The sequence below is a fragment of the Capra hircus genome, chromosome 12 (genome assembly GCF_001704415.2).
Source record: "Capra hircus breed San Clemente chromosome 12, ASM170441v1, whole genome shotgun sequence".
Lineage (NCBI taxonomy): Eukaryota > Metazoa > Chordata > Mammalia > Artiodactyla > Bovidae > Capra > Capra hircus.
Window position 1 is genome coordinate 38,906,585 of NC_030819.1, and position 27,493 is coordinate 38,934,077.

General features: G+C 38.3%; 1 protein-coding gene across 2 annotated transcripts; it reads right to left on the bottom strand.

Moving 5' to 3' along the window:
* BORA (bora, aurora kinase A activator) lies at positions 1-27,477 on the bottom strand. Of its 2 annotated transcripts, XM_018056514.1 has the most exons (13): positions 27,352-27,477; positions 26,720-26,861; positions 25,913-26,077; positions 24,061-24,167; positions 21,727-21,772; positions 18,179-18,260; positions 11,461-11,526; positions 10,651-10,707; positions 10,018-10,244; positions 8,984-9,116; positions 6,136-6,746; positions 1,960-2,091; positions 407-723 (listed from the first exon to the last, which is right to left on the bottom strand). In XM_018056514.1, exons 3-13 carry the CDS (start codon positions 26,060-26,062, stop codon positions 658-660), a joined length of 1,677 nt encoding a protein of 558 aa, XP_017912003.1. In that variant the 5' UTR covers positions 26,063-26,077; positions 26,720-26,861; positions 27,352-27,477; the 3' UTR covers positions 407-657. The 2 variants fall into 2 exon arrangements, with proteins under 2 accessions (XP_005687708.2, XP_017912003.1); XM_005687651.3 differs by lacking the exon at positions 26,720-26,861 and having other exon boundaries at positions 1-723; positions 27,352-27,468.

Sequence of the window (27,493 nt, forward strand, 5' to 3'; positions counted from 1 at the left end):
TGACACGATGAGAGGATGTCTTTATTTCCTAGGGCTACATGTGAATTATTATTCCTTAAATGAGACATTTTTTAAAAGGTGATTTGTAAAATCTGAGTATACATTCTCCAAAAGTAAAGAATATTTCCCCTAAAATTATATACCCATTCTACTCTGAACCTGAATACAAAGTTCGTAAGTTCCCTTCTTAATATTTACTCCTTTCACAAAGGTTACAAATTTGAATTCATCTGTATATTCACATACTTTTATGTAAAATAAAACGTAGCACCTTCACAGTTCCTCATCTTCCCAGACTAATGCTAAATTAGTACTGTCAGTAAGGCTCACTAAGAAGCAGTTCATTGACCCTGTAGGACTGAAGCAAAGGTATCACTCAAGTTTTCATTAAACACATCACTCCATGTCAATATAAAAATATTTATTGATAATAAAATGAACCTGTACTGAAGTAACTTGTTGAAAGTTCCAGGAGCTTTTCTGTTGTCTCTGTGTCACTGAATTAAGCCCTTGATTTTTCACATTAAGGAGGGAAAGAAAAAAGCTCAGCATGTTAGTTGAAGCAGTTTTTCCCCAATCATGATCACATTATTGATCCCATGCATAAAAAATACGAGGAGCTGTCCAGTGATAGTCTTTGGTTCTGAGAGAGGTATCCTAAGGACTGCTGCATTGAGGCAGGTTTGAAGTTTTCAACCAACACCTTTGCATTGAGTGGTCTTGCTGTGAAAAAAGAAATACCTTATTTTCAGTTTAAACAGTACCATTTAAGGATACAATTATTATGTGAACTGTCTTTAAAACCTAGATGCAAATTTCCTTATGCACTCTAGAGGGATAGTGAAGACATATTTTGTTACAAATCAGTGTTCTGTATCATAAAAGTACTTCCTGTATCTTAATGCTTGTTTGCTCTTAAGTGGACAACTAGTATCCCACCCCTCATGACAAATGGAGGAAAGGTAAAATAGTGTAGCCTGCATATTAAACTGGCATACAAAAATCAGATTCTCCTGATTAGTGCCTAAAGTTATAATGAATTCTTCAAATATGAATACAGTTGTCCCTCAGTATTGATAGGGAATTGGTTCTAGGACTGCCCCCCCCAAGATACCGCAATCTGTGGATAGTCAAGTTCCTTATATGAAATGGCATAGCACTGATATTTATATATAAACATCCTCTCATATATTTTAAATCATCTCTAATCTACTTATAATACCTAATACAGTATAAATACTATGTAAATAGTGGCAAATACAATATAAGTTCCATGTAAATAGTTGGCACATGGCAAATTCAAGTTTTGCTTTTGGAACTTTCTGGAGTTTTTTCCCCTTGAATAATTTCGATCTGAGGTTGGCTGCATTAATGGATGTGGAACTGGCAGATAATACGGAGGGTCTCCTAGTATATAGTCATAGCTGTCCTCTCTGGAGGTTCAGTGAATGTCCATGTCAACCAGTGTACTTTTGCATAAATACTCAGCTTTTTAGATACATATATCTTACCTCTGAAGGCTCGGATTTTAAGAGTCCTTACCTTTGCCTGTTCTTAATTGATGTGTAATCTCTCAGTTGTACTATTTCCCTCTCTAATAATCAAAACTCTTTATATTTAGCTTTGAGACAATATTAGGCAAAAAGGTCTACCTCCCTCCTATTTGACACCCTCTCCTCCTATTGCCCTGTAGCTTAAAGGAACTGATTTCAGCCCCATTTCCAAAGTAGCATTAGCTCCCCCACCCCGCCAACCCCAAGCTCTTATGCTCCCTCATAGCAGAAGAGAGGAAAATGAAGTGGTCTGAAGCACTTTCTCCTGCTGTTAAATGAAGACAGGATGAGGCATAAAGATGATAGTGGAGTTTTAAGCAAAATGGGGAAAAGAAACAGGCTGACAATAGTCACATTTAGTAAAATACTACAACCGTTTCAAACTTGCTCTATGTTTTTTCCATACCTTTGTATTAAAAACTCGAGATTTATTCTCGACTTCCAAGGTTTGTGCATCACTTTCTTTGCAGTAACTTTCTGCTCCAACGGTATCCATAATATTGCTCCCACAATTCTGTGTATTATAGCCACTATCCATCTGCCAGGAATGAGGAGAGACAAAAACCACCACAGGTAACACCACAAACTAATTCACTTAACCACAAAATATATTTTCAGAAACTTTTATGTTTAAGTAAATTTATTTTAGAATATTTATATAAAATGTTAAATATATATATATATGATATGGCTTATATAATGAAATGTAAAGACCATTTTAAAAAATTAAATCACTTTATATATATCATTCACAACTGAACACTACAAGTAATATTTAATATTGATTATATTGAATTTTAAAAGCAATATATAAACATAGAAAGTAGTTCTACATAGAACTGTTTGTTCTTCAAAGTAGTTACTACAATTCCTTCTAATAAAATACATCTTGTAATTTTCTTTAAAATCAGTGAACAAGGCGCCAAGAACATACTTTTCTGTTACTTTGTGCTCACATCCGGTGGATGAAAATAAAAATTACAATCAACTTCTTGCAATTTATTTACTAAGCTTGTCTCTAAAAGCTTACTTGCATCTCTAAATAAAATTTACCTAAAAAAGGCATGCTACCTTTATGAGGATTCAAAACAACACACATTTTTAAAAGATGTCCTATACTCTAAACTATTGTTGAAATAAAAAATCTTACCTTCATAATAATACCATGTTTATATAATAGTTCTAGATGTTAGCTCAAGTTTTCATTTTAATTAAAACTGTAGCAGTCTACAACACACTCTTACAGCCCAAAAGAGCAAAAGAAAAAAAGGGACTCTAGCAAACTTTAATTTTGGTACAAATAGGACAAGTATTTTGTGAAGGCCTAAAAAAGTACCAGACCCCATATGGTACTCAGTGTAATATCATTCTCATTTTCTCCTTGCAATACCCTATTAACTGCACAGATAAGGAGACTGAGGCTCGGGAAAGATAACTGTCATAGTGTTGGGATGAGGTCAGGAAGAGTTGAGGGCCCCCTGCCTCTGTCCAATCACTGCACAGACTGCACTTAACCGCACAGTGCTGAGCGCCAAACAACACAACCCACAAGGCAGTCATCTTGCACTTAACCCCCTGATATGCCAACTATGATCAGCTAAGAGAAAACTACATTTGCCCCAATCACCAACATCAGAATAGCCTAGAAAGTCCATTCTATCATCATCTTAAGAAAAATGTCTCCAGTTTTCAGGGATGGATGCATGTTCACTCCTGGGAGTCACATTCTATCTGAACAAAACCCTTGTGATGTAGGGAGGATGGTACACAGGGCGTCTGCCCCACTCTTAGGAAGGAAAGGATTCACAGGTGCCCAAAAGGTAACATGGTGGCTGACCCCCTCCCCTGCCCCTCACCAGCTCCCATCTAAGCCACTACTAATGTCAGTGCATACTGTGTGCCAACTAGACAACAGAGGTCACCTCACCACTCCCCACAGGCCTCAGGGGAGGCAACACAGTATTTCAAACTCTGGAAAGCCAATGTGACTGAAACAGAGAAGGAAGAGAAACAAAATAAAGCTGGAGAGTAAAGCCAAGGCCAGACCACGCAATGCTTTGCCAGCCATGCTACAGATTTCTGAATTAATGCCAAGGACAAAACAAGCAACAATAACAAAAAAAAGCTTAGAAACTCAAGATACAGAAATAAAAACTCAATAGAAGGGTTATTATATAAACTTGAGCAAATTTCCCCAAAATTAGAACAAAAGGGAGTTAAAAACAAAAAACAGTGAAAAGATTTGTTTAGAGACTCAAAAGGACTTCTGAAGAGAACAGTGAAAAGATTTGTTTAAATTAGAGAATCAAAAGGACTTCTGAAGAGAACAGTGGAAATCGAGGATAACATTCAAGAAAAGATCCAAGAAGTGAAGGGCAAGAGTTTACAAATCATAAGGAACTGAGTGCCCAGTGTAACTGATGAAAAGGAACCCACACCAAAGAATCACTGCAATTTCAGGACCCTTTACTCCAGAAAGGGGTAAAATGAGACCAGTGCAAAACGGTGAAGCACTCAAATGGTTTCAGATCTTTCACCAGCAACATTGAGAATAGAATCAATGAAACAACGCCGTCAAAGTCTGAAGGGCAATTATTTCCAAATTCTCAAATGTGACAGAATAAAGATAAATCCAGCAAAAGTGTGTTATCTTGAAAAATGGACGTTTCCCCAGAAAGCTACTGGAAAATGTGTTCCAGTCAAGCGAGAAGCAAGCCTGGAAAGAGAATGGGGCACAGAACATGGGAGAGGTTGAGGAAATTCTCAGGATGAAGGGGTACTCCAGGAATACAGCTGGGTACCATGCCTGGAGGCCAACCTGTCACAATAAAGCAAGTCAAAAGACCCTGGAAAGGTGACCATTTTTGAATATCAGGAGCTACCTTTGTGGTTGGAAGTAAAGAATGTATGAAAATATTTTTAAACTACAAAATTTTCTGCTAACAGATAAAGGCCAAAAGGTAAAACTGAAACTGACAGGTAGATACGACAGACAGAAAGAACTATGTGAAGGAGACTTGTAAATGGGGAGAGAAGTCCTCTAAGATAGGCTGGGACATCCCTGCAGGTACTCAGGGAGACAGCGCATGGCAATTTAGCAGTAAGACAGCCTCCCAATGGGTGGTTGGACTGGATGATTAATTTGTATGTCTATGGAAGTACTTTCTAGTGCTTCCATAAGAATTCTGAAAGAAAGGAAGAAAAAAAGAGAGCAAAAAAGTTAATGATACTTTTAAGACTAAGTTTGACCTGATGTGCTTCTCTATTTAGGAACCAAATTTAGAAGCTGGAATATGTAAAGGTGATTCTTGTGTATTTTCTGAGCAATGATCCTAGAAGTTATGATAGACAATAGAGGCATAAAATATGAGCAAAGGAGTATATGTAATTTGGAGTCATTTAAAAATCTCTCCATGAGTTTCAAACTTTATCATGTCAAAACTGACAGCACTATAACATTATAGAGTTGTGAGGATTAGATAGATTAGTATAAAAAGGTTGGAAGTGTGTCTGGCACAGTGGAAGACTGTGTCTTAACTATTACTACGGATCAGTATTAACTTAAAGAATATGGACTTTAGAGCCAGACTGCCAGGATTTGAATCTTGGCTTGACCACTTACTAATAACTAGAAAGGCAATTTACTGATCCTCTCTGATCCTCACTTTCCTCATCTGTAAAATGGGGACAACAGTACATATATTTCATAGAATTATTATGAAGGTAAAACAAAGTAACACATGTAAAGTACTTGAAATAATGCCTGGTATATTTTAAGAGCTACAGAAGTGTCAGACATTGTTACTATGAAATGGGAGGTAGAACCGCCTTTCTGACTATTTTAAAGTTCTTTCAAAACTCCCAACTCAAAGAATATGGCAATTAATGAAACAAATGTCTTTCTGAAAGGAAGCTGCTAACTGTGAACTGCATTTGTCAAATGAATCAAGCCTTCTTGATATTTGATACTACAAAATTGGAAATGTATGATTAAATGAAAAATGGTGGTTATGAATCACGTTTTTTAAAAGCACAAAAAAAACACATAAAATTATTCTCAACTATGTCTTCTCCCTAAATCATATAAAAGAAAAACCAAAACTATTGTATTTTTAGCATACAAAGCTACACCACAAACTGAATTCCTTTGGAACTAGCTCCACAGGAAAGAAAGGTGAATCCTGAGAAGTTGCCAGACTCTAGCAGCTTTCTGCTTTTTTCGTACTCCAAAGAATTATCAGTGAATATGATTATAAAATATGCATCACCAGGCCAAAGAAAACAACCCTCTTGATGTCATCTAGTGCTGATTCAAAAAACAATATATAATGCTGTAGGTTTCACATTTAACCTATTTCTCTCTCTCTGTCTCTCTCTTTTTTCGGCCATGACCCAGGAAATGTCCAATCTTAGTTGGTGGCCAGGGATCAAACCCACGCCACCTACAGTAGAAGCCAGGAGTCTTAATCATGGGAAGGCTAGGTCCCAAACCCATTTTCTTTCTTACAATAATCTTATAAAGAAAAGGCTAGAGAACACCAAGGGAGCAAGGAAAGGACTCCAGAACATTCAGACACCTTACCTGAATGTTACTGCTTTCACAGGGAAGGACACTGCTTTCTGCGAGAGGTGACAAGCACATGTGAGAGCTTTCAATACTGAAAGCGATCCCGCTCACGGAATCTGCCGCGGGTAAATTCCCATTATGAACTGGCTCCTTAATCCAGGTGGTCTCATCGGCTATCTCGATGGGATCGACCATATCCACAGTGTTATTCTCCTTCTCACTCTCCACATCCTGCAGCAGTTCCAGTTCTTTCTCAGAAGCTCCGGACTGGCTCTGGGTAATAGACATGGCGGTCACCACCAAGTGCGCGCCGCGCGGAGACGCGTCACCGCCCAACTGCGGCAGGTGGGCGCCAGCCGTGCCCGTGGCTGGGGAGGAGGCGTCTGTGGAAGGAACAGCTGCCTGGTCTTCTTCATCTTCGCTACGAGCCTCAAGAGTAAAAGGGACCCGAATCAGCGAGGTCCGATACTGGGCACCTCCTCTGCACATCTCCAGTCTCATAGGAGACCAGTTTTTAATTGGTGAGCAGCCATCTATGTAAGGACTTCTGATATATGGATTGGTAATCCCATTACAATTGGTCCTAGATGAAGCATCAGGAGAATGAAAAGCAAACTTCCTTCGTTCTAAAAGATAGGGAGGGGAAAAAAATAGATGGGGAAGGAGAAATCACCTCATGAGAAATGGAAAAGCCATTATTAAATGGTCATCATCACAGTCCACGACAGCAAAACCGGATGTCTCTTAACAATGGTGGTGTTTCCTAAAGTGAAATTTTGGTGTCAAAAATAACAGCACAAACAAATGTGTATCCATAGGCAGGGCGAGGCTCTTCAAACTCTGGTGTTTTCCCTTTTGTAGTTAAACAAAATATTTTATTCCCTGAAAATCATTTCCTGACAAACATATTGTTACAGCAATGCTGTTCAAATCCAAGATATAGAACAAACCAGCTGACAGCTGCAAAATAACCTGGTAAATGAAACATGTAATAATCTGTCCTTAGGTAAAATACCAGCCATGCTTGCGTGCTAAATTGCTTGAGCGCTAAGTCACTTCAGTCGTGTTGACCCTGTGCAACTCTATCCATGGTAGCCCGCCAGGCTCCTCTGTCCATGCAGATTCTCCAGGCAAGAATACTGGAGTGGGTTGCCATGCCCTCCTCCAGGGGATCTTCCCAACCCAGGGATTGAACTTGTGTCTCTTATGTCTCCTGCGTTGGCAGACGGGTTCTTTACCACTAGCACCACCTGGGAAGCCCCAGGTGGGCGCTGTAAGCAATATTAAAAGGCAAACAAAAGACTGCACAACAATGTCTGCAAAAATAAAGAGCTTAACGATAGTAAATGAAATTATAAAAATGTCTTAAAAGTTAATAGTTTTTTACAACACTTCATTAGCTTAATAAAAACAAAAGTGTAAAAAATGGGCAAAGCACATAAACAATCCTCCCATTGGTAAATGAACTCATGAAGTGTTTGGCCACACAAATAATAAAGAGTAGGGAAATTAAAGCAATGAGCGGCCATTTGTTGAACAAAAATTCTGATGTCTGAACTAATAATTCCTTCACCTTCCCAACAAATGACCAGTAAACATTTGGAAAGAATTCTACATTGTAATAAATTAAAGAAGCAGAAATTAATACAGTAAGAGACCTTTGTGTAATGCACCAAATCAACAAACATCATAAAGAATCAAACAATAAAAAAAATCAAAAAGAACACTGGGAAGACCAATGTTGCTAGATGGGGGAAAATAACTTCCTCACACACCACTGATGAAAATTTTAACTGGTGCAACTTCTTAGGAAGAAAATTTGACAAAATTCCGCAAGAGCTTAGAAATAGTCATCCTTGCTCACCAAATAATTCTACTTCTGAGATTTTAACCTAAAGAAATAAATATATACAATACATTGTATATACAAGGAAAAATTAGAAATAATCTAAATGTTTACCAATGATTAAAAACAAAGGTACATCCATGAAATGGACTATCATACAGTGATTCAAAATCATGGTTTCAAACAATAATAAATGACTTGGACGACTTACGAATACTTATAATAAAATGCTTTGTGAAAAAAGCAGGATATGGAACTATGTGTGTGTGTTCATATATAAGTGGAGATATATATACACATATACACATGTACATATATAAGGAGAAGACTAACAAAAATAGTTTTCAGTTTTCTAACTGTATTTATCATGAATAGATTTTTGTAAATTGTGAATGATTTTTAACAAGTGCTGTAATTTTTTAAAAAAGAAACTGATATAGTATAAAGAGAAATATGTAAATCCCCCCATACGATACTCACCTAAAAACCTTACGCAAACAAATACACTTTTACAAAATATAAATATCTGACTGTGCGTGCGTGCCAAGTCACTTGAGTTGTGTCCAACTCTTTGCGACCCTATGGACTATAGCCTGTCAGGCTCCTCTGTCCTTCAATCTCTTATGTCTCCTGCACTGACAGATGGGATCTTTACCACCAGCACTGCCTGAGAAGCCCGAATATCTGATTACCAAAGTCTGAATTACAGTGGAGGGCATTCCAAAACCAACTTATCTCTACAACTGCCATCTTTCTTTGATTCTGCTTGTAAGATATTTGATATAAATAGTGCTAGTCAAATTACCTGTATCTGACATGAGAGCAAAACCTTGTGGAGAATTTCAGTCTTTGAAAGTAAATTGTTCCTTTTGTTAAAAAAAACCCCAGGTTTCTAAATTTCAAAAGGGTTAGCAGTCATTTGGAGCTCTATAGTTAGAACAAGCTAAAATAAGCCTCTGTAATAATAAACACTGATAATATAAAAATTTTAATTGGGCATTTTATTATAAGACATACCTGAGAGTGGTGTCTTTCCTATTTGAAACGCAACTGGTGAGAAAGTGGGTGAAGAAAATGGTGAAGGATTGGTGATGCTTCCCAAACTGTATCTTTTTGCACTATCCTGAATAGGGCTAGAAGAAAACTGCCCCTGTGATAAAATTAAATAAACAAAATTATAGGGATCTCCTCCTTAGCTTTGTTACACCAAGTGCTACTTGTCTTTATTTTCAAAACACATTTATAAGCTGAGTTGTATAGTTTGGTTAGCCCTCAGAGAGCAAGATGCCACCTTTGCTTTGTGGCAAAAGGCAAGACACCAAAAGGCAGACCCATAGACACAGAAAATAAGCTTATGGTTACCAAAGGGGAAGGTGGGGAGGGATAAACAAGGAGCTTGGGATGAACACACACACACTACTATATATAAAATAGTCAATCAACAAGGACCTACTGTACAGCACAGGGAACTATACTCGATATTTCGTAATAACTTACATGGGAAAAGAATCTGAAAAAAATAGATACATATGTATGTATAACTGAATCACTTTGCTGTACACTTGAAACTAACACAACAATGTAAGTCAACTATACTTTAATAAGAAGAAAAAAGGTAAAAAAAAAAAAGAAAGACACCAAAAGGCAAGGCATCTTGTGAGGATAGTTAAGAAGACTTCCAAAATTTTGAAACATAATATACGAGACAGATAAAAATACACCATATTTACACAAACCATTATACTAAGTAGCAGTTTATGAAAAAAATTAAGTTACTCCACTACTACCAAACTAGGTGTGTTATGCTGAAAATCTTCCATAATTCAGTAAATATCTTATACTGAAATTTCTTGAGACTCATTTACCGCTAAATACACAGTTGGAGTGTGACCAAAACCATTCTATACCTAATGACAAAATGTGAACTGGGCTAACCCGCATGAAATAGAAAACCCAACAGACAATGAATCATTCCTCTTGAGAGCAACAGGAACTTCTAGGTCCAAGATGCCTACAGCCAACCAACCAGTCACTGTTAATCCACTTCTTACCGAACTCGGGGTCTGCACAGGGCTCCTACACTGCACAGGAGATAACTCTATTGAATAAAAAACCTCAAGTGACGTCTGGGCACCACTACGAGGACTTCTGGGAGAAGCTGGAGGTAAGGAGTCAGAGATACTTCCGTTGCCATCTAAAAAGAGCTTTCTTCTGAGGGATGAAGAACTGAGGTTTCCAGGAGACTGATCTGCAAATTCATCAGCTCTAAAATAGTCACCTACATTTAATATTAATGGAATAAAAGGCAGAGCTAGTCATTCAGAAGAGCAGTTATATTTTAATTGTCTGATTAAAAAAAAAAGTTTGTATTAGGTTTGAATTTTTTTTCAAAAAGAGGGCAAAAGTTTAACTGTATAGATGCTGTTTGAAATCCTTTTTTGAGTGTTTCCTTATTAGTATGGGTAGTATCACTAAGATGTGTCTGTGAATAGTTTATGTCTATAGTTAAGTTCATTATGACAAAAAGGCTAATTCAGGCCTGATTAAAGAAAAATTAGAAATTCCAGGATGGCTTCCTCACCTCTTTAAAAAGAGGTATTGCCACAGATCCCCATTTACAAAGAAGCATTAAAACAAAATCTTTTATTTAAGTTATTAAAGGTTTAAACAAATACAATACTTACCTAATATCTTTTCTAAATTAAAATCCACAGGAAGAGACAGCAATGTCTGGCAAGCAGCTGGAAGCAAGCAGATAAATACATACAAACACGGTTAAATCAAGGCAAGCATCTAACATGCAGCTCAGTACGGGTTTCCCAATCAACTGTCTCCCCATGATGCTCCAGCCAAACTTGGTCATTTCCTTTATGCATCCCATTCCACACCATCTTCCCATAGACAGGTTCCCTCACTTTCTAACATTGATATAAACCCATAAATGCTAAAAGTTAACTCCTGGTTGTGCTGTTGGCACAAGAATTTAAAAAGCAGCCGGCTTAAATGTGGGGACAGATTTCCCAATATTAACAAAGTTTCACAAGAATGCCTTCCAAAACCAAAAATCAATCCACAGGCTTTGCACCACAACATAACACACTATTGCCGTTTCTCAAACATGGCCAGATAGATCTATTAATATTCCCTGGTGGCTCAAACGGTAAAGCGTCTGCCTGCAATGCGGGAGACCTGGGTTCGACTCCTGGGTCGGGAAGATCCCCTGGAGAAGGAAATGGCAATCCACTCCAGCACTCCTGCCTGGAAAATCCCATGGACGGAGGAGCCTGATAGGCTACAGTCCCTGGGGTCACAAAGAGTTGCACGCGACTGAACAATTTCATTTTCACTTTCACAAGGTCAGTTTTCATAAAGCTCAATTATAAAAAGCAAACAATTTCAATTCCAGAGTGAAATATTATCACATGAACTGAATTTAATATTAAATGTTGCATTAGTATAGAACATATTTCTTTTCCAGTTTATACCATACTCACCATTGCTTTTTTCAGAATGGATGGTCAGCTTTCTTCCAACCGGAGATTCATTATTTGTGTTGATACCTATAAAACACTCTAAGTGAAAAATCTTAAATTTTCTATTCATTTACTATAGGGTTACTTTTTCCATATCAAAAAAATAAATTGTGGGAACTTTTATTTTACATTTAAAAAACAAATGCTTGCATATATAAATATAAAATTTGACAAGCTTCTGTTAAATTTATTTATTTTCCAATTTGGGGGAGCGCTAGGATAAGAACATTAAGACTGGAGCGCTAGGACTGGAAAAGGTCAGTTTTCATTCCAATCCCAAAGAAAGGCAATGCCAAAGAATGCTCAAACTACTGCACAATTTCACTCATCTCACACGCTAGTAAAGTAATGCTTAAAATTCTCCAAGCCAGGCTTCAGCAATATGTGAACCGTGAACTTCCAATGTTCAAGCTGGTTTTAGAAAAGGCAAAGACCAGAGATCAAATTGCCAACATCCACTGGATCATCGAAAAAGCAAGAGAGTTCCAGAAAAACATCTATTTCTGCTTTATTGACTATGCCAAAGCCTTTGACTGTGTGGATCACAATAAACTATGGAAAATTCTGAAAAAGATGGGAATACCAGACCACCTGACCTGCCTCTTGAGAAATCTGTATGCAGGAAAGGAAGCAACAGTTAGAACTGGACATGGAACAACAGACTGGTCCCAGATAGGAAAAGGAGTGCATCAAGGCTGTATATTGTCACCCTGCTTATTTAACTTCTATGCAGAGTACATCATGAGAAACCCTGGGCTGGAAGAAGCACAAGCTGGAATCAAGATTGCAGGGAGAAATCTCAATAACCTCAGATATGCATATGACACCACCCTTATGGCAGAAAGTGAAGAACTAAAGAACATCTTGATGAAAGTGAAAGAGGAGAGTGAAAATGTTGGCTTAAAGCTCAACATTCAGAAAACTAAGATCACGGCATCTGGTCCCATCACTTCATGGCAAATAGATGGGGAAACAGTGGAAACAGTGGCTGACTTCATTTTTCTGGGCTCCAAAATCACTGCAGATGGTGACTGCAGCCATGAAATTAAAAGACACTTACTCCTTGGAAGGAAAGTTATGACGAACCTAGACAGCATATTAAAAAGCAGAGACATTACTTTGTCAACAAAGGTCCGTCTAGTCAAGGCTTTGGTTTTTCCAGTGGTCATGTATGGATGTGAGGGTTGGACTATAAAGAAAGCTGAGCTCCAAAGAATTGATGCTTTTGCACTGTGGTGTTGGAGAAGACTCTTGAGAGTCCCTTGGACTGCAAGGAGATCTAACCAGTCCATTCTAGAGATCAGTCCTGGTATTCATTGGAAGGACTGATGCTGAAGCTGAAATTCCAATACTTTGGCCACCTGATGCGAAGAGCTGACTCATCTGAAAAGACCCTGATGCTGGGGAAGATTAAGGGGAGGAGGAGAAGGGGACAAAAGAGGATGAGATGGTTGGATGGCATCACTGATTCAATGGACTTGGGTTTGGGTGGACTTCGGGAGATGGTGATGGACAGGGAGGCCTGGCGTGCTGCAGTCCATGGGGTCGCAAAGAGCAGGACATGACTGAGCGACTGAACTGAACTGAGGATAAGAATACTGGAGGTGTTTGCCATTCCATTCTCCAGGGGATCTTTCCAGCCCAGGGACTGAACCCAGGTCTGCAGGCAGATTCTTTACCATTTGACCCACCAGGGAATCCCCACAAGGCTAAAACTCAAAGATTACCATAGCAAGTAAGGAAGCATCAAAAGATCCTTTTTAAGGGGAGCAGGGTTGGTCTCTATGTCAACCTTAAAACGCTAGGGACACATGTTAGCTAATGTCAATGTCCTCAAGCAGATCCTCAGCGGCTAGATGCTTTTTCACAATAGGTATGGACAGGACATTCCTGGTGAGCCAGTGATTAAGAATCTGCTTGCCAAGGTAGGGAATACCAGTTCAACTTCTGGTCCAGGATGATTCCACAAACTGTGGGGCAACTAAGCCTGTGCAGCACAACTAATGAGCCTGTGCTCCAGAGCCTGTGAGCCACAACCACTTGAGCCTACAAGCCCTAGAGCCTGCGCTTAGAGAAGCCACCACAATGAGAAGCCCTCACACAGCAACTAGAGAACAACCCCTGCTTCCTGCAACCAGAGGAAGTCCACGCACAGCAACAAAGACCCAGAGCTGCCATAAATAAATATTTTTTAATGGGTATAAATTATTGGAATTAAAATGCCAGGCCATTTTGACAGAAACTGCAATTTGATCAGTAAAACTGCACTCAGTCTTTTTCCTCCCCTCAAGACAGGAGTCACAGATATGGGTACACATAATTTTTTTTTTTTTAATATATAAGGTAATGACTAGTATTAAGCTTCTTAAATTGAAAAAATCACCAGATAGTAAATAAATGGGTGAATGAGTGAGTGGGTGGATAATTTAAAATCTCTCATTAAATGTCTACTATCAGAATGGTAAAAGATAAAATAAATAAAATTCTAGATTCAAATGCCTTCTTTGCTATAGGCAGTGTGACCTTCTATAAGGCAAATGTAATAAAGGTGCTTTGCTGCAAAAACCCTATAACATCCTTGGTCCTTAGGCTGGAGTTCAAACACCTTAAGGAGCTTCCCTGGTAGCTCAGAGGGTAAAGAAACTGCCTACAATGTGGAAGACCCAGGTTCAGTCCTTGGATTGGGGAGGGCTCCTGGAGACCTTCTCTTGGGGAAGGGAATGGCTCCCTATTCCAGTATTCTTGCCTAGAAAATCCCATGGACAGAGGAGCTTGGCAGGCTACCATCCACAGCTCTCAGAGAAGAGTTGGACACAACTAAGTGACTAACACTTTCATACTTTTTCACCAAACATCTTAATAGTGTATATAAAGCCCTTCCAAACCTAGCAGTTTTCCTCCAACCAAACATTTCAGTAACATAAAAAACAAAACAGGCTCTCTTTCTTGACTCTGCTGCTGCTGCTAAGTCACTTCAGTCGTGTCCAACTCTGTGCGACGCCATAGACGGCAGCCCACGAGGCTCCCCCGTCTCTGGGATTCTCCAGGCAAGAACACTGGAGTGGGTTGCCATTTCCTTCTCCAATGCATGAAAGTGAAAAGTGAAAGTGAAGTCGCTCAGTCATGTCCGACCCTCAGCGACCCCATGGACTGCAGCCTTCCAGGCTCCTCTGTCCATGGGATTTTCCAGGCAAGAGTACTGGAGTGGGGTTCCACTGCCTTCTCCTTCTTGACTCTAGGTATTTCTAAAACTCTTTCCTGACTCTTCTTCCCAATTCCCCGACTGTGGCATTATCACAACACTGTTCAACTGTATAGCAATTGTCTCCTCAGTTGTTTCCTCTAAAAGGACTCCATAACTTTAAGACCACAATCAAACGAGGAAACATACATGGATTTGATTACAACAAAATAAGAATTCCTACACGACCAAAGACATCAAAACAAAAGTAACACATGTGAAAGGAGATGACATGTGAAATGTTTAGAACTAATGTAACTACTAATGTAACTACACAAAAAATCTTAGCAATTAAATGGAAAAAGAAAAAGACAACTCCAATAAGAATGATTTATAAATAGGGATTTTACAAAAGGAAATTAAAAAGCTGTGAGCATATGAGAAATGAAAATTAAAACAATCATTTAGAATGTCAAACAAACCACTGTTGTTGTTGTTAAGTCATGTCTCTTCTGTTATACCGTGGACTGTAGCCTGCCAAGCTCCTCTGTCCATGTGATTTTCAGGCAAGAATCCTGGAGTGGGTTGTCATTTCCTTTTCCAGCAACCCAGGGATCAAACACATCTCCTGGGTCTCATGCACTGGCAGGTGGATTCTTTACCACTGAGCCACCAGGGAAGCCCCAACACATTAGAATGGCACAAATCTGAAAGCCAAGCGTTGGCAGGGATGTAGAGACACAGGAGTCCTAAACACTGCGGGTGGGCATGCAGGGTGTGTGGTCATTCTGGAGAGCACTCTAGCTCTGCACAATCAAATCAGATAAACACACTGTCTTTAGCTCAGAAATTCTCAGCCTGTGTATACTTTTCTAAGAAATTCTCATTTAAGTCCATAAATAAAACAACAAGTACACTCCTTGAAGCACCCTGCTACATAAATATTAGTAATAGTAAAGGCTGACAGCATAAAGTCCACATGTACAAACAGAATCATTTTCCCCCGTGACTCACAATTTCCTTTATTATTCTTTAGGTAAATAACACTGAGCACTAACCACGTGCTAAGTATGTGGTCTTGGAGGTATCATCTCATTTAATCTTCCCAACAACCATCATTTCATAGGTAAGGAGAGTGAGGCACAGAACAGCTAAGTAACTCACGTAAAGTCACACAGCTACTAAACTATACTGCTATATAGCACAGCTCAAACTCAGACAGTATTACTCTAGAGAAAGGGTCAGCAAATGATTGCCCATGAGCCAAATCCGTCTTGTTGCCTTTTTTTGTAAATAAAGTTTTACTGGAACACATCCACACTCATTCATTATGTATCATCAGTGTTGCTCTCACGGTACAGTAGAACTGAGTGGTTGTAGTAGAAACAGTATGGTCTGCAAAGCCTAGAATATTTAATAATTGATCCTTTACAGAGGTTGCCATCCTCTATTCTAAGGTCACATTTTCCAGGAGAGCTTTTTCTGGGATGATGGAAAAGTTCTGTATCTGGGGCCAACACGGTCGCCACTAGGTGTGGCTACTGGGCACCTGAAATGTGAATGTATGACCAGGAAACCAAACTTCAAATTTTAGTTCATTCAAATTTAAATAGCCATATGTGGCTAATAGCTACTATATGTCAAGAACTATGAAGGGTCTGACAAGTTAGCATGTCAACATTCCACGGACACTGGCTGAAGACATAAGGCTTCGGGTCAAAGACAAAGGACTTCACTATTCTCACCATAGCAGGCAGCATGAGCTTCATGTTCACATCAGTTCTCTTTGACCATTAATCCTAAGTGATACGAAACAGTCCTGGCGGATACAGCACACACAGGGGGTCCGTGTCCCCACCAAGGAACCCTGAGCTTAGAAAATCCCATTCTTATAAGCTGCAACCCAACCTTCTCCAGAGGGAAACAGTACCACTATTATATCAAATATCAACACAAACCTCCTTCTGCTCCAGAAGGATGCTCTATCTCTATTCTCCAAGGATGTTCACAATACAAACATCCTTGAAAAGATAGTTTGGAACAAAACCTGTCCGTGCCACCCTTCATGAGACGTATAGAAATGAGAGACCTACAGAGAACTGAACTGTCTTCCAACACCATCTTGGATAGCAAAGCTCCCCTGATCAGCCACAACACTCTGTCATCATGGGCTTGATGACCATACCAAAGAGGCTATATGTGGTATTTCTAGCATTTTCCTGATTCAAATCACTTTAAAACAGGATACTTTAAGTATAAAATGATGTTTAAAAATAAGATCACATAAGAAGGTTGATTCACCTGTTCAAAAATCCAACATTTAAAAATTGGGAGCAGGGAACCTAGTATCTATGAAGATGTTACCTTGGATACAGAATTTCAGAACTGGGAGGGATGTCAATATACAACCATCTTGTTTAAATCCTTGATTTTAGAAATAAAAACTGAGGCCAAAAGGCACTGAAAAAGTTGATCAAGATCACTCCTTCCGGTTTATAATACAGAAGGTCTACAACCCAGGTCTCCACTGGCTATTGCACGCCACCTTTACTTTGAAATGAATCTGAACGAAGTACAGAATCTGAACTGAAAAATGCTTCGCTTTAAAGCCAGGTTCTGACACCTTATTTCTGTAACTGGACAGGTGCTCTAGCCTTTTGAAAACTAGGTTTTCTCACTTATAAAATGAGGTCAATAACAGCACCTCTTTCATACAAGCTGTTGCAAGAATGCTGAAAGCGCTGAACACTGGGCACATGAAAAGTGACTGACCCATCTTTCCAATATTGTTGTGTCTTGATAAAGAACAGGACAAACATTCCCTCTTATACTGTGTCCTATTAATGGGTGCTATTCTGAAGAGTAGCAATTCCACTGAAATAAGGGATGTGTATATAAAAACAATATTTGAACACTGCTCACAACTGAGAGGACAGTGAGAGCAAATATAAGCTAACCATTTGCTGGAAGTAGAAAAACATTTGAAAGGTTGTTGGCTTGACCTTCAATTTTGTTATTAACTTTGCAGATAATTGGCTGTATTACACCACCCCAGAGGTCATATAAATGCCCATTCCTCCTCTACTACTATAAGAAACCAGCAAACTAGCAAAAAACAAAGCAATTTAAGGATTTTCATTAAAAAAAAATTAACTTTCAAAATCACTGCAAAAATCATTAACAACTCAGATCTATATCCAATACTATTTCTGCACCTATGGGTCTCTATAACCATCATTATAACTTGATATTCACAATAATCATGAAGAAAAAAATTAAATTCAGAAGAGAATGGCTAAAAAAAAAAAGAATTTTGTAAATTTTAGTCAAGTTTTGAATCCTTACTTTTAAATAGTTAAACCTGGTATCCCAGAAACTTAATTTTATAGCAAGCTTCCTACCAAAGCAGATAAACTGATACTTCACTATATATGTTGTTTTACATTCACTGCTTTCTATTTTTATGAGTTTTATTCATACAATTTTTAATACACTCACATTTACTGGAATGATACTCTGAAAGCTGTTTCCCTTCATGATCAGTCCAAGGAGACGGTACGATGACATCCTTAGTGAAAAACTAGGAGAATTAAAAGTCCTTCAATTAGGCATATGAAATAGGAAATGGTAGTTGTGCTAAATAACCATCAAACATGCTACACACTGACTTTATAGTTACATTTTAAAATTTAATACTTAAAGCTCAAGTGAGCAAAGGTGAAATGGAAGAAATTTGAAGTATATATAAAGAGAAAGTTTAAAACTTCAAATCAACCCCTTACATTTGAAATTTGCAAATTAAGCTAAAGGTATTATTCACAAAGAAAATATCTTTCATTTCTCCCCAAACTTTTTTGGAGGGAAGGATGAGGTTGACAAAAGGGAGGATGAAGAGGGAAGGAAGAAAGGCAGACAGACATATATGTGTAAACCAAGAGGAGATGTGCTGGAGCTACCTTGTCCTGACTCTCAAAATCTGATTATTAACTTTTCAGGAATCCTGTGGATCAGTTGTCAAACAAAGCCAACATTAAAATTATGTAAGCTTAAATAAATATTAAAAAATAAAATAAAAACCCAAATCATCCCTTGCGAATTATTTTACTACATGTAACAATATCTATGCTCCTGAGGGTATTTACAGAGAGTCTCCTACATATGAATGAGTTCTGTTTCAAAAAAAGTTCGCAGGTCCAATTTGTTCATAAATCCAACAAAGTTAGCCTAGGTACCCAGCTAACATAGTCATCTATATAGTATTGCGTTGTCATAGATGTATAATACTTTTCACACAAATAACACAGAAAAAGCAAATAAAAAAATTAAGAAAACATTTTGAATCTTATAGGATAGTACAGCTGGCATACAGGAGCTGACATCAAGTGAAAAGACAAGAAGAGCTACTGGCTGGAGGAGGGAGAGGAGGTGGGAGAGGGTAGAGCTGGAGGATCATCAGCAACAGGAGACGGAGGGCACGCTGCACTTTCACTCACGCCTGACGCTGATGGCACGGGTTCTGGTTTGCAACTTGAAGGTTCGAATACAGGGACTTACTGTCTTTTGTATTTGTGTGGTAGAATGCCTGCATATAATGGTGTACCACATACATTTCTTTTCCCATTCAGCAATGTCGTAATCAAAAGTGGAGAGAGAGCATTTGGATAAACGCTGTATTACTGTATTAGGCTTAATTCACTTTATATTGGAATAAAAGAGGAAAGACATTTATACCAACACTCTAATACAGTAAGTAGTACAGTATTTTGCCCTCCCAACTCTACGTTTTGAAGGTAACACAAAACATTTTCTTTATATTTTGCAATACTTATGACAAAAAACTAATTTCCTGACTAAACTACCAATGAACACATAAAGAAAAGATGTTTAAAAAATGGAGATGGGGAGCAGAGATACAGTTCCCCTAAAAAAAAAAGGAATACAAAAGACTCATAAACTCATGAAGCAAAGCATAAGTTCACTCAAAACGAAAGAGATGGAAATCCAATAACAAGATAAAAATTTTAAAGTAGTAAGAATAGCATTATTTAAGCAGTTTGCTGACAGCAAGTATTGCAGATATGAGAATACAGGCAGTATCGTAACATGGCCAGGAGAACAAATTGGTACAACCTTTAGGGAAGGCAATATGGCAAAATATAGAATTGATGCTTTTGAACTGTGGTGTTGGAGAAGACTCTTGGGAATCCCTTGGACTGCAAGGAGATCCAACCAGTCCATCCTAAAGGAGATCAGCCCTGGGTGTTCTTTGAAAGGAATGATGCTAAAGCTGAAACTCCAGTACTTTGGCCACCTCATGTGAAGAGTTGACTCATTGGAAAAGAGTCTGATGCTGGGAGGGATTGGGGGCAGGAGGAGAAGGGGAAGACAGAGGATGAGATGACTGGATGGCATCACTGACTCAATGGACGTGAGTTTGAGTGAACTCCGGGAGTTGGTGATGGACAGGGAGGCCTGGCGTGCTGCAATTCATGGCGTCGCAAAGAGTTGGACAAGACTGAGCGACTGAACTGAACTGATACCAAAACTGAAAACACAAACCCTCTGATTTAGCGAGTCCATAAAGATATATGTACAAGTGTGTTCATTGCAGAAAAACACTGAACACAACCTACACATCTGTCAACGGGGCTGGATTTGATTATGGTACATTCATACAATGGAATACTATGCTATTTACTAAAAATCACTATGTGCTGATAATCAAAAATAAAATCTAAGCGATTATTAAGCAGAAAAAGAAAGAGGCAATAGAGTATCAGAATGATGATCCTATTTATGTGCAATTATTTAAAGGACATGAACTATTATATACACAAAATGAATCTGAGAGTATACTTAAGAAATGTTAATAGCAATTACTTTCAAGGAGTAGGACAGGGAATGAGAGGCTCTTTGTTTTAATTTTATGTTTTTATTTTTGCAGTTTGGATTTTTCTGTTTTTACTATGTGCATGTATTTACTGTATGTCACATATATAAACATGAATTGAATTTGCTACTGATACATTAACTTCTGCTATATTAGCCATAGTCTTCACTCTGAATTAGTTTTCTTAAGTTTTTTCTTAAATTTCCCTTTAAAATTAAGTTGAGAATTTGAAAGAGGAAGCATATTTCCCAAAATGTTGGGAAATGGGGAAGAGTCTGAGAATATTCAACTGGAGAGGAATCAGGTGACTGGATTAGAATGAAAATGTTGAAATTATTAGATAGATTAACAAGTAGATAATATTTAGCAGGAGTAAAGCTTATGAAACTGTTTCCTAAGAAACAGGCTATATCTGAAATGTGGGGCTCACTGAATCTCTGAACATGCCATAGCTCAAGTCTTTCGGGGTGTAGAAGAATCAAGCATAGCTAAAGAATAGAAGAGGGCAGAGGAAGACTAGTAAGGGGAAAAGGAAGGACAAAAAACGCTGTCACGGCCTGAAGACTTCCTGAAAAATAACTAAGACAGACAGCCTTTACACTCTAAAGGATTTTAGCAAAAAAAGGAAAGCAAAAAGTGAAATGCTTAGTTTATTAGCTTTATAAAAACACAAAAACTATCTTGTGATATACTTTTTCTATTTAACAGTATACTATATTTCATGAAATATATTCAGTGTCTTAAAAATTCAAAGAATTAACAGGAACAAAAGATAAAACCATTCCTGAGGCCAGGCACGATTTTCAAGGCTTGAAAATATCCAGCTTTCTCTACTCCCACTTGAAACAATGGTCCGTGTTCATCAAAGGCACAAGAAGACAAACTATGCTAGGTCCTGAGAAGGAAGAGATGAATTTTGACCAGAAAAGAACTCAGTCTTGGGGGAGAAAAGCATTAAACCGATTATTGCAATGAAAGACGCTGGATCAGCTCAAAAACACTAGTCTTAGGGGAGCTCCGAGGGATACTGGGAAGGGACAGGCTTGGGGAAGCTGAGACAGGAAAGAATGTGAAGGAAGTCTTCCTCTCTTAGAGGTGCTGTGCACGCAGAATTGATGCTTAACTGGCTTCACCATCAGTAATAGTTTCAAGTTACCTCTTCAATGGCTTTTTGTCTTTTGTCTTCCACATCTTTATCTATTCTACGCAGAGATAAAAAAGAAAAATAACCATACCATTACTTCAGCAGACTGAACATTTAAAATAATAACCTTTCAAAGAAATAGTTTTCTTCCACGTTAGAAACTGGCAAATGTTAAGCTCATTTTAAAAGAAAAATTGGGATCTTATCACATTTTGTAAATGACAGTATTTGGAGAGTCAGCCTTGTGCTATTAGCCTTACCTGCCCCCCCGTTTCCATTCACAGTTTGAATGGAATATTTTCTAGTAAAAGGCTTACATGGATACAATTTTTAAATTACTATTAACAACAGAAATAAAATAATTTGAATAAACTGTGCCCTTTAATCACAATTTAAGAAGTATGTCATGCCACAGAAATCTAAAAACTGTCCAAATTCCTTTTCTTCTATTACAGCAAGCTTATCATAGTTGTAGTTCTGGAATCAATTCTTACTCTTGACATAAATGAAAAAAAGACTATCATCCTTACAGTTCTAAATAAATTGGCAAAATTATTAATTCTGAAATTAAATATCAACACTATAAAATTTGCAATATAAAACTTGTCCAAACGAATTTTTTCCCACTTTGATAGAATATGCAATTACAGAACCACAAATTTATTACTTATAGATTTAATATTGTTAGGTCTCAAGGACAAGGCATATCCTTGCCAAGGACTCAGCAGTTAGCCTTGAAGGACCACTTCCCTAATCTTTCCCAGAGAAAGTATTTGCTATCATGAATAACTATGTAAGACACCTTTTTCTCTCTAAATTTTTTTAATCTAATTTGTACCTTAACAAAGCTTATAATAATGTTCAGCTCAGTCGCTCAGTCGTGTCCGACTCTTTGCGACCCCATGACTTGCAGCACACCAGGCCTCCCTGTCCATCACCAACTCCAGGAGTTCACTCAAACTCATGTCCATCGAGTTGGTGATGCCATCTAGCCATCTCATCCTCTTTCGTCCCCTTCTCCTCCTGCCCCCAATGTACATGTATTAAAAATTAAAATCAAGTGGATTTATAAATAAAGGAATTGTGAGAAAATAGACTACAGTTAGAATCCACATATCTCCATTTGAACAGCCATTATGAGACTTCTAACTCAGTGCTCTTCCTCTTATTGTGGACATCATCGAGATCTCAGTGCATAAAAACTGTGTACAATATTAGTAAGGTCTGATCTAGCAATACTGAATTCAGAAACCTACTGCTGCTTCATCAGAGGACTTCAACAACCTGGGATATGCAGGTGATGGCTGGAAGCAGTGAAAATCAGTTTGGCCAAATATTGTAGAGTTGGATGACAGGAGGGTCTGAGAAGTCATACCGGGCAGGGTGTCGTAACCAGTACACCAGCATAACACATACACTGTTCAGTATGACTGGTGCGCCCTGAACGGACCCTTGGCGGGCAAGGAAGGGAAGGACTCTCGGGACTGTTCATCTCCAATATGGACAGACTCATTTCTTTACACCAGGATACCCTGCATTTCTCATTTTTTAGAGAACTGCAGTTCTCATATGTAGCATGGCATGAAAAAGGTGGGAAGCTCTGAAACAGGGAACTTGGGTTAGTGAGGAAGAGGCACTGGAAGCCTGTGCTTATTTCTAAGAATGAATCAACATGTTTTAAGGGTATACTCACTATCCTTGGTAGAAACCATAACCATTTACCGAATTACATGAGTTAAATTAAAATCAGCATCTTTTCCCCTCTTCTGTGTTACAGGTCTATTTACTGAAATACACCAAGAGTCTTTTCATAAACCTGCTCAGGTAACACCTGGTTTACTAGTATAGAAATGTTGTTTCACAACTTGTTGAGTCTAAAGGGCAGGAATAACTTCCTGTACCGCTTCAGTGTCCCCTACAGTGCTCAATAAATTTCTCTTGGCTGTTCACGTTTCAACATACTGAAGAGAGGAGGCAAAATAAGACATATGGTTTGCGTACCACAAAAAATTCATCTCATTTGTGACACATTTGCTTTTTGATATACTTTTCACTTTCCCTATCACAGGTATCATCTAGTGTTAAGTAAAATCCTTTTACACTCTATCCCCATTCTAGTCCCTTTCTTTAGCACTTTGGATGAGCATTAATTACAAGGGGATGGTCATCAAGCTACCAAATCAAGAGAAGAAGGGGTACAACAGCAGGACAAATATTTGCAAGAGCATCTCAACGCGTGTACATCTTTGTGTGATTAAATTCTAAAATTAAAGGGAAAAGAATTATTCATTACCTTGGACTGATACCACATGTTATTACACTTAAGAGCAAGAAAGGAAAACTTACCGAGAACGACTTAGGTATAAAGCTTGACGATGAATGTCCTCTGGGTCTATTTCTACAGGATTTATTACAGCTAGTTGATCAATAGACCATCTAAATTCCCCTGGAGTCTTAACAAAAGAAAGTGATCTTATGAGCAAAAGCATATAACAGTGCATCAAAATGCTAACTTCAAATGTCAGCTTCAAAAACAATGTGAATGGTTATAATATAAAAATATCTTACAGATATTTGACTTTATCACTAAATTAAAAGGCAAATGGTAAGCAGATCACACTAAATCAACTGACTTGACATTCCATCTGGGTGACTGCTGAAATTACATAATAATAGAAAAATCACAGCATATTAAAGGTATAGAAATTCCACAAATAATTCTCATCAGTGATGCAAAACACCCAAATAAAACTAAAAATCTCTTAGAGTTATCAAAAGCCTTTATTTTCACCAGGAATGAATTGAAATTATACAAAGTCCTAACTACAAAAATATCTGCAAAAGCTCATAAAATACGCAATAAATAATTATGAGTGGTAACCAGTGCTGCTTTTCTGTAGTCAACTATCCAATAAACCAAAAGTTTATTTTTGTAACTCTACAATTAGAATTTGTAAACCAAACCAAATTCTAATTGGTAAATTCGGAATATATTTTTGAAAAATCAGGCTTAAAAATCCAAGATGTCTGTCATGCATTCTTGCTTTGAGGATTAAGTTGCAGTCATTTTGTTATTTTTATTAAGATTAACTAAAATTGAATACCATTCAATTTAAAATCATGAGGTCACATAATGACTCAATATAAAGTGTATAACTGTAAAACTTTCCTCTAGTGCATAACTAGCTGCATGTAGATATGCACGTGTAGCTAGCATCAAAAGCCACACAGTTTGCAGTTTTCTAGATAATTTGCTAAATCAGAAGATCAGACTTCAAAAGAACTTCTCCACTGTAGTCAATAACAGTAAAAAGAAGCTAAAGAGAGGAAGTCTTCCCTAATATGTTAAAGAGACTATTTCCCTCCATATCAGCCTTCTGTTATAGCACATAACATACTCTCTTGAGGTTGCCAGTTTAGCCTTGTCTATCTCATTAGAGTACAGGCTGACTTGTTTTCAAACAATCTGCAAGCTAAGAATGGGTGACAAAAATCCAAAACCATATTAGCATTTCACATGTGAAGATTATAAATGAAATTCAAATTTCAGTGTCCATAAATAAAGCTCTACTGCAACACAGCCACATTTACTGTTAATATACTACCAATGGCTGCTTCTATAATACAAGGCAGAGGTGAGTAATTGTAACAGCAACCAGATAATCTGCAAAGCCTAAAATATTTACTATCTGGCCCTTAACAGAAAAAGTTTGCTGACCCCTGGTACAGAGTACAAGCTCTCTGAGAATTAGTGTTTTATGACTCTGACTTGTTCAAGACGTAACCTCTGTAGGAAAGAACTGTACCTGACACATACCATTCAAATAAAATTTGCTGAATACCTGAAAATAATTAGACGAAATAGTTTCTTCCCTATTATGGTATTAGTACTTAGACCATCAACATAGTAACTAGCGGCACCCACAGCTGTGAGAAACATGCTAACTAATGAATAAAAAAGAAATGCTAACTAAAAAAAAGCAAGTTGAAAGCTAAGAGTGGGTGGCAAAAATCCAAAAGAATATTAGTATAGCTAGTATACATAATATTAGTATAACTAGCTAAGTCATTTTTAGTCCAATCACCATATTATAAAAACCAATAACCATTAGAATTAAAAAGTGCACTCCAGTTTACCACTTGTAAAGAAAGACTGACATTTAAAGTTATTCGGAAAAAGTAGTTGAGACTAACTTACTGGTAATTTTGTCGATTTAAAAACAGGACTGGAGACAGTTTGTTCATGGAGATTAGAATAATCACCAGGACTTTCAAAAGGATTTAAAATAGGAATCCTTCCTGGAGTTTCAGGTGTTATTTGCATTTTTGATTCTTTGACATCTCCCATAGCACAGAGGAAAAACTAAAAAGAAATCATAAGTATATATAATAAAAGTACAAAGTTCCACAGACATTCATTTTGACAACTAAAGTGTATTCAACAAAGGTTGTTGTTTAGTATCCAGGTGGAGTCCAACTTTTTGCGACCCCATGGAGTATAGCCCACCAGGCTCCTCTGTTCATGGGATTCCCCAGGCAAGAATGCTGGAGTAGGTTGCCATTTCCTTCTCCAGGGGATCTCCCCCATCTAGGGATCGAATGCACGACCCTTGCCATTGGCAAGCGGATTCTTTACTGCTGAACCACCAGGGAAGCCCCAACCAAGCATACATTTCACAAAAAGAATTAACTCAAAACTTAAGCTCCTGGGGCTTTTTTGTAGTTTACACAAGTGTGATGCTCTAAATAATCTTGAAAGCTAGAAGGGTAGGTAAAGTATTAGTGACAGAATTTTGCAGGAGAATTAACAAGCTCAGATAAGTCAACTGGTTTGTAAGTAGCACTCAACCGAATGTGAATGAGGTGAGTTCCCCCTTCGGGACAACTAAACGTTCTAATAGGCACAAAACCTTTTCCTGCTAAAGAACAGTGGACCTACAGCTTTTTATTATCTCAAGTCTGTAAACAAACACTTTGTACGTAATTCCAACAGCCCAGCAATTACCCAGCAAACTGCAGTTACTAAACAGTTATTTATAGCATCACCAACTCAATGGACACGAGTTTGAGCAAACTCCAGGAGATGATGAAAGACAGGGAAGCCTGGCGTGCTGCAGTCCACGGGGGTCCCAAAGGGTCGGAAAAGCCTGAGCGACAGAACAACAGTAGCAAATAAGGGACGAGGAAAACTCTGGTCCCTTTGTACATAGGTGCCTGTCTTGCACTTTAGCCCCCATCAGAAAAGAAATGACTGATTAGGGCTACGAAATTAACCGCTTTGGGTTGCCTCTTCTCAAACACCCTTAGCCTTTGGCTAAGACCCCCACCCTCTCACGATGGAAGCGAGACTACATTATTTCCCGTTAAGGTGAGGGGCAGTACAACTAGAGAAAAGAACCCACTCCATGGAAGGCTGATGTGTAGCTAGCCTCCTCGGATGACAGGCAAAGGAGAACACTGACGCCAGTGTCATTCCCATCCCTACTCGATCACTCTTCTCTGGGGCCCCCTCTTCCACACCCACTCCCCGGTAGCTCTCATTCATTCCCAGGCGAGCGTGCAGCTGGTTCAGAGCCGGGCAAAGGGAGTTCTCCAACTCGAGACAGGAGGAAAGGCCAGGAATCACAAAGAACATACCTAGTTGTGTATATAAAAAGGAAGCCCCCCCAAAGCGACTCCAGGGCGCTCCCGACGGTGCCGGGTAAGCTCCCACGACAGGGACAGACTCTTTAACTCCCCGCTTCCGCGCTGTCTCAGGCCAACCAGCGCACGGGCCTTG

Bases quoted from the DNA above. Each gene is read 5' to 3' on its own strand.
- BORA (XM_005687651.3), bottom strand. From the start codon at position 26,062: ATGGGAGATGTCAAAGAATCAAAAATGCAAATAACACCTGAAACTCCA. The intron at 24,168-25,912 runs GTAAGTTAGTCT...TCTTTTGTTAAG, and splicing joins TTAAATCGACAAAATTACCA to ACTCCAGGGGAATTTAGATG. The intron at 18,261-21,726 runs GTAACTTGAAAC...TAATTCTCCTAG, and splicing joins GACAAAAAGCCATTGAAGAG to TTTTTCACTAAGGATGTCAT.